The following is a 7,965-nucleotide window of genomic DNA, read 5'->3' as shown; positions in this document are numbered from 1 at the left end:
CGAATGCAGAACATTTAACACAAGAGCTGAAACCTGATCTCATCTGTGAAGTGGACCAACTTGAACCTCAGATGCTGCCTTGACCATGCCAGACTTCGATTTCGATGGCGTGGCAGCAAAATTGGACCTACAGCTTGACGTCATTGTTGTACGTTATGCTCTCATAATCAATTTCGCAGGTGAACCAGATAGATATGATTATGTCATCGATGTGATGTTACTCGTGGTTGGTCACTTGTGTTGCCAGTCAGTTGGTACAGACCCCAGAGTGACAGTATGGCGTTACTATGAACACCAGAATTCCTAGCAAGGTTTTGTGTAATTCTGGCTTCAGTCATTCCAAATGTACACAACTGCTTCTTTTTCAGATGGGAGTGGCATAACATTTGTGAGTTTGGAAGTCCACAAAGTTGCTTTTCACGAAGGTTTACTGTTTGAATTGACTCACTCCCTCGTTTACTGTGAATGTCTAATTTCTAATGCCGATTTTTAGTGCTAGCCCACTGAGATACCATGCCTTGGTTTAACATGAATATCCCACTCAGACACACAGTATACTGACTCCGAGCCGGCCAGTCTTTGTTTTAGCCCCTTAATACCAAGCTCCAGGCAAGGCAACAACAAGTACAATCTTTTACCATCTTTTGGTGTGATGCCTCTGGGGATTAAACCCCCAACCTTCCACTCTCCAGGTGGACGCTCTACCAGTAGGCCACGGAGGCGGTCTATTAAGAAAAGTGAGTGAGTGAGTTTATGCTTTACGTCACATCGGCAATATTTCAGTCATATTGTGACGATATTAAGAAAAGAGGACTGGAAATCACAACATTAACGCATATGAAAAACAGATCAAGGTTTATTCGTAAGCACTGTATAACACTGAAGATTACGCGTGGACACCAGCACTGGACAACAGCCAAAGGATCGGCTACCCACCCAGCCTCCTGTGCGAACTTTCCTTCATCTGTCCCAAGGCAGGGATGAACAGGCAGAAGGACCAATTAAACTTAAAGAGGGACTATGCTCTGTCAATCGGAAGTCCCAGTTCAATTCAAATCACCACACACTTTATGAAATAGTATGTAACATTTAACAATGACCAAAAATCAACAATGTTTCAGTTTTACACAATGGCACTAGTACAACATCTAGACCTGGTCTGGGGATGGGAACAGACTGCGGAGCAAAGTCCCCCTTTAATAGTTCTGACACTCAGTGGTTTGTCAGCCTATGGTTCTACGTTCTTAGTATTCAATGTTTTTACGGCCTGTCACCCAAATCATGTTTTGCAAAAGGCTCATTATATTCATACTTCAATGGTGGAGGTATGATTTGATATACACTGCAGCTTGGTTTGTATTATCCCTAGGGAGCTGAGAATGAAATTTGAGTGCAGACTGATCCATTGGTCAGGTGATAATAATATAGTGCCACAGGCATTCAGTTTGAGAATGGAATTTGGCACATAATAAATGGACAGAATTTAATCGTTAATTAGTCTGGTGAATTTAATCGTCTTCTCTGTCACTTTCCTTAACCAATTCATGATTTATGCTGCCTTATTAGAGGAAAGCAAATTTTGGTTCAATCTGTGAAACAGAAATCACAACAAAAACTTCCTATTATATATGTGTCACTTGCTCAGCTTGTAAACTAAATACTAAGGAGTCTGGGAGTCTGAACAGTTTTATCTAATGGCTATGATCATGATGAAATACAGATAAGATTCAAACATGATAATAATCATAAGTTCAAAATTTAAGGATTAATTTCAAAAAGATTAGAAAAGAACCTGAACACACAAGCAGTGAAATCTATCATGAACAATGTATTTTACATCATAGAAAACAAAACTATGTGGCAAAATTTCTTGTGGTGTGCATGAAATTGTCCAGACAAGACATAATTGAACAAAGATGGAAGGTGGAAACCTATGATTGTAAATTAGATAAATGAAATTCAGTCTAAATTGCTTTTGTACTGAACCAATTGTGAAAAGAAAAAATGATTCAAATTCAATATATAACGAGCAAAGATTTTATCAATATAATCTGTTGTGTATTTTCATGGTCAGTTCTGAAAACAAGAACCCCTTTATCCTTTTCTCCGTGTCATCTTTGGGAAAGATGAGACATTAACATAACTTCTTCATCAAGAATATTCAATGGAGCTGGTGTATCAATGTCACACAATCTAACTAACAAAAACAATTAATCTTATGAATATATATTTTGTTATATTCTTAAACTTGATCCACTCTTTTATATTTCACCTCTCTCCATATATCTGGTCTCCATTACTTCTGACATGAAATAGAGGAGCAACATTATCCAGGTCTTACTACTATTGTAATCCCAACAAAATCATATATTTCGCCTGCATTACACTATTATGTGGCGGGAAGTGCTACAAGAAGATAGTGGAATCAACTGTATATGATACTTTTTAAATGATTATGTACGGAAATTTATTAAAAACAAAGAACAAACAGGTCAGGCCTCAACAGGAAATTAATGCATATCCAAGTAAATCTGACTTGACCCACATTTGCTTTCAAAAGAAGCAATGAACATATACCCAATAATACAGAGGCAGATGCGCAGTAGATGTGCAAGATTGACAGTGACAAGCAGATTGATACAACAAACTCCATACAGAGCCGCTGAAAACACCCATGAACTGCCCTTGCCACACTCATAAGACTAAACATAAAAAACAAAACAAATTACATCACGTTTCCATGGTGATGGTACAGAGATACAGACATTATATTTTGAATTCCTGGATACAGAAGCTGGAGGCTGTAGATGTAGAGGAGGCTGTAGATGTAGAGGAGGATGTAGAGGTTGCTGGCTGTCACTGTCCTGTCCATCAGAAGTGGGCAAATCACAATCGGGACGTTTCAAAGTTTTGTACACATTTACATATCACGCCGGTTGCAGCGCGTATGTGTTATTGTCAGTTTCTGGATACATCAACATCATCAAAGAGTTATAGATCGTGAAGAACTAATCGGAATATTTCCTTAGCGATAAAAATACGGCTTTCCTTCTGTGCCAGAACAAATGAATGCACAAATCCTAGTGGGGGGTCTTGATCAACCTGAAACAAAGGACAAGACATATGTAATATTTATCAACCCAGATCAACCTAGAATTCCTTCAGAAGCATGGCATTTTGAATGAGATATGAAGGGCAGTATACATGATATTGTGCAGTTGTAACTTTTTAGTATTTAACTTTACAACAAAATTTCCTTTCCATTCTACATTATTTGGCTTTATGTTACTGCAACTAAACTTTCAAACATACATTTTTTCGCATTTTCAGTTTATATAACAAAATATTTTATATTTGTGGGTAAATAAACGAAATACAATGTACCAACATCTACATTACATGAAGCAGCAGGCTCTGGAAAATATCACCTGGCAATCAGACATTCCATGGACCATTTCTCACTCAATTTCTCACATCTATGTTTTGTTTGTTTGTTTGTTGTTCAACGCCGCACTCAGCAATATTCCAGCTATGTGAGGGGGGCCAGACAATTCAGTGACTGACATCATGAGCATTGATCCACAGAATTGAGATACGATGACATGCATCAACCAAGTCAGCAAGCCTGAACCTGACCCTGTTAGTTGCCTCTTACGACAAGCATAGTTGCCTTTAATGGCAAGCATAGGTTGCTGAAGACCTATTCTAACCCGGATCTATTATCCTTAATATTAACATAATTCTCCAAAGAAGTTAATAGGTGCCAAAAATAAACATCAAATAGCAGGTAACTAGTATATAATAAGTATATCAAAACAATATAACTGCCACAATGTGGTGATTGAAAATTAAACTTTCTTTTACTTCGTGTTTTATTTTTTACATCAACTTAACAGCAGGGAATGTCCATGTATCGATCATGACGACTAACAATCCCGCCACGCCCATGTGATTTTTTTCTTATGGATATGCAAAGCTGAGAGTTTTAGAAGGCCTAGTACGGCCAGGGTGGAAATTCCCTGTGCAGAGTGGCGTCCCTAGGCCACGCCAGAACCCTATGATTATGGGTTCGAATCCCGGTTCACTATCTTATTATTATTATGTATCTTGGTTTGTCAGGTGCATAACTTTGGGCTTTCCTCACACATTAAGCTGACATGCCATGACATATCTGGAATACTGTTCAAAGTGGCGTTAATCCCAACTTACTCACTCACTCTAAACACTATCTCCAAAAGGTTATCGTTGTGATACTTTTCTAAAAAAAATTGTATGAATTACGGAAGAAATCATATTTTCATATGATATACTGAACAAACAATGTCAGGGACCATGAATATTGTTGCAGATATTTTTATGAAACTGTGTGCTCAGTCTTCACAACTAAAAAATATCCCCAAAAATATTCATGATCCCTAACTTTTTCTCTTCAGTATAGTTGCAAATTCGTACCAAGTATGAAAACTTCAGGACAGTTGGCAGCTATGTGAAACCAATCAATCATTCGATACATTTAATAAATTGGAACAACCCTGTTTGACTACACAAGTTCTTGTAACCCAGGTGGATGTAGGGAATGTTCGAGGCCACACCCAGGACAGCAACACTCACCTTCTGCTGGCCCATGATGTTCACCAGGAGGTAGCCATTCTCTATAATGAGGGCATCCACGGCAGAACACATTCTTGCCATGTTACCTGGCAGGATCTGAAATTGCAGTTGTAAGTAACATTAAATTCCTCAATACAACACATATCTCAGAATTTAAGAATCTCATTCAAATCAGATCTTTTATTCCGATACGATATGTCTCTGCGTCAAGATCTGAGGACATGTAAGGTCGCGTCAGGTTGGTTGGTTTGTTGTTTAACACCGCACTCAGCAATATTCCAGATATATGACGGCGGTCTGTGAATAATCGTGTCTGGACCAGACAATCAAGTGATTAATATCATGAGCATCGATCCACGCTATTGGGATCGATGACATGCATCAACCAAGGCAGTGAGCCTGACCACCCGATTCCCGTAAGTCACCTCTTACGACAAGCACAGCCGCCTTTTACGGCAAGCATGGGTTGTTGAAGACCCTGTTCTACCCTGAATCTTCACGGGTCTCGCGTCAGGTGAACTAATCTAACTAAAGCATGCATCGTTTCTTGAGCAATTCGAATGTCAGCTTTCAAAACGATTCAGCTTCTTTATCACTGATTCGCAAATTTCAATCTACGCTCTTTTCATGTAGATGCCATGGCACTCAGAAACGACAGAATGTATACAATATCCCCCCAAAAATGTCTTAATCCTTTTGCTATTGGAATTCCCAAATTATATTCATTTTTTGAGATATAGAAATCAGATATACTTGTCTGAATGATTCACTCACTCATACTGACAAAAGAAGCCTCAACAGTGATTGGCTGATCAGAAAGTTTACCCCGACGCGACCATCTATGGACGTGTCCTCAGATCTTCACGAGATATAGATTCGAGTTAAAGATCTGATTTTAACAAGAATGATAATTTAACAAATTTGGATTATCCGCTACAAAGTTGCCATGTAGCTAATGGAAAAAGTGGTAGTCCACAAGGAAACATCACTAGTCCTTCCGTAATCATATTCATTATACTTGTCACTAACAAGTCATTTCTTACCCTGCAACATGTGCAAATGATATCTATTATCATGGCTAGCTATTACAGTTCACTGCAGTTAAAAATCTTATTCATCACTTATGCTAGATTATGATGGATACAAATTACATTTTAATGATTTATAAACCCATATTAGACATACCAAATGCTGTTTCTCACTAATACCGGTTTTAAAGCACTAGCCCACGGAGATATCTTGCTGCAGTTTAACATGGACAACCTAGGCTACTCAGACACAGCATACTTGCTCGGTCAAGCAGTCCTTGTTTGACCCATTAATGAAAACCTGATTAAACATGACCTTGTACAAAGCAACATGCAAATATAAACTGCATTTTGAGCAGAGACGTCTGGACAAGTGCAGTATATAAATATAACAACATGTATTCAGATTACCATTAATTTCTCCATGACAGCTTGTTTTCCTGTGTACAATTGTCCTTCATACATCATCTGGGTTTCATCCTGAAAACAAATTTGTTCTCAAACACATCAACACTTCACGGGTTCGTATACACTACATTCCTTCATTACCTATATGGCCACAATGCAGTGCAATGTGTCTACTTTAGGCTAGTTGGCTACAGAAAGGCTGTTCATGTTCATTGACTGAGGCTGCATTCAGCAATTTTCTAGCTATATGACGGCAGCCTGTAAATCATCAAGTCCTGGACAGACATCCAATGATACCATTAGCAACGATCAAAACTGTCTAAAATAATTAGCAAACACTTCTCCATAGGCACTATCACAAATAAATAGTGCTCTTGCACCAAGTGATCAGCACCCATTTGTTTACCTTGTTGCTCATACACGGTTGCCATATTTCTCTGTTAAAAGGCAAAACTTGATTTTTAAAAAATGAAGAATTTCCTCAAATTACAGGGTAAGAAATTGGCACTAGTCCTGTAGTCCTTGCCAAACTGCCCAATAGTTAAGGTATCATAAGGACTAGTAGAAATTTGCCATTTTAAAGGGTTTTGCTATATGTTATCATTATAAGGACTATTGGTCCAAAAATGTTAGTTTCTACCGCTGAATTACATTAGATCATTTGTAAAAATAGTTACACAAATACCCTAATTCATAACTATCCCTAAGGAGGTACACATGCATTATACCGGACACCAATCCGCCATGTTAATTTGTTTGAGGATACTAATAATGTATTGTGTATCTACTTTGGTAATTAAAGATTTCACAAAAGCATTTAATTCAAGCTTGAATGGGGGGCAAGCCCCCCTAACCCCCTGTTAGCGGGGCGACAGAAATGGCACCTGAAATACAGAAACAGTTACTAAGGAATGAGCTTGTGCACATCCTTACCAAAATGGCGGAAGGTGTCCGGTATACAGCATTCTTATTCCTAAGGATTGTAAGAGGGTACCTGACCCTAAGGATTGTAAAAGATGTTTGGGTGTCTAACCCTCAGGATTGTGGAGGGTGTTTCTAGAAAGCGGTACCTAAACCTTATGATCTTAAAGGGGGTCAAAGGATAGAGTTTAGGGTTAACCTGCCCTAACCCTGCGGACTGCAGCTGGAACCACACTGGCACTATAAGATGCACTCTGTAAACCGCAGTCCTGCCTTAGTTCTAAAGTTGTAACATAGCATTGGGGGGAAATGGGGAGACAAATATTATGGCAAAACTACCAATCACATCCAGCAATCTGACGAGGGAGTTAGGATTTAGTAACATCGACAGTACTTCATCCATATCGTGACTAAACAATCTGACGAGACTCAACTGACATTTAACTGTCAACATATTCATTTGGCCAAAAGTTGATAGAGAAAGTGAATGGCAAGTATTCATGTGAACAATGATGTAGGTCAAGACATCGACAATGAATAACACCTTTAGGCTTTTATTCTAACAAATCCCTGTATGCTATAAACCCACGTCATTTCAAAACATGCATCACCTAAAACAAGTAACCGGCAATATTTAATGACTTGAGTTCGCCTAAAGTGGACCTCTGCAATGGAGACGGGACTGCAGTGCGAATGTTTCGCCGTTGTTTGACATACCGTGTAAACATGAGTCAGATTTTGTCGTAGTCCGATCTTATCTAATGTTTCATAGTAGTTTTGAACGAACTGGTGGGCAATGACTTTACATTGTTCCATTTCCCCCATTTTGCGATCGTGAGCACCTTGCGGTGATTTTCGAAATGCACGTTTGCCAGTCTCGTGAACTACATTCGGAGCAGCTCGGCTTAAGACGATCCGGTACGCAATTCAGTTTTGGTGAAGTACAATGCGAATGTTCCGATTGCAATGATGGCGCGATTTAGCGAGATTGGGTTCT

At 38.9% G+C, this 7,965-nt stretch overlaps 1 protein-coding gene across 1 annotated transcript; it reads right to left on the bottom strand.

The window, feature by feature from the left end:
* Positions 1 to 840: 840 nt before the first annotated feature.
* On the bottom strand, positions 841 to 7,877 carry LOC124142579 (nuclear transport factor 2-like). Its single transcript, XM_046511146.2, has 4 exons — positions 7,686 to 7,877; positions 6,051 to 6,119; positions 4,612 to 4,707; positions 841 to 3,102 (listed from the first exon to the last, which is right to left on the bottom strand). The coding sequence occupies exons 1-4, from the start codon at positions 7,791 to 7,793 to the stop codon at positions 2,992 to 2,994; spliced, it is 384 nt and encodes a 127-aa protein (XP_046367102.1). The 5' UTR covers positions 7,794 to 7,877; the 3' UTR covers positions 841 to 2,991.
* Positions 7,878 to 7,965: the final 88 nt, after the last annotated feature.

Source organism: Haliotis rufescens, unplaced genomic scaffold (assembly GCF_023055435.1).
Source record: "Haliotis rufescens isolate VD_foot unplaced genomic scaffold, xgHalRufe1.0.p SCAF_19, whole genome shotgun sequence".
NCBI lineage: Eukaryota > Metazoa > Mollusca > Gastropoda > Lepetellida > Haliotidae > Haliotis > Haliotis rufescens.
This window is presented reverse-complemented; position numbering and strand designations above follow the sequence as displayed.

Coding starts and splice junctions, on each gene's coding strand:
- LOC124142579 (XM_046511146.2), bottom strand. CDS start 7,793: ATGGGGGAAATGGAACAATGTAAAGTCATTGCCCACCAGTTCGTTCAA. Junction 4,708..6,050: donor CTGTCATGGAGAAATTAATG/GTAATCTGAATA, acceptor CTGCAATTTCAG/ATCCTGCCAGGTAACATGGC. Junction 3,103..4,611: donor ACATCATGGGCCAGCAGAAG/GTGAGTGTTGCT, acceptor CCTTTGTTTCAG/GTTGATCAAGACCCCCCACT.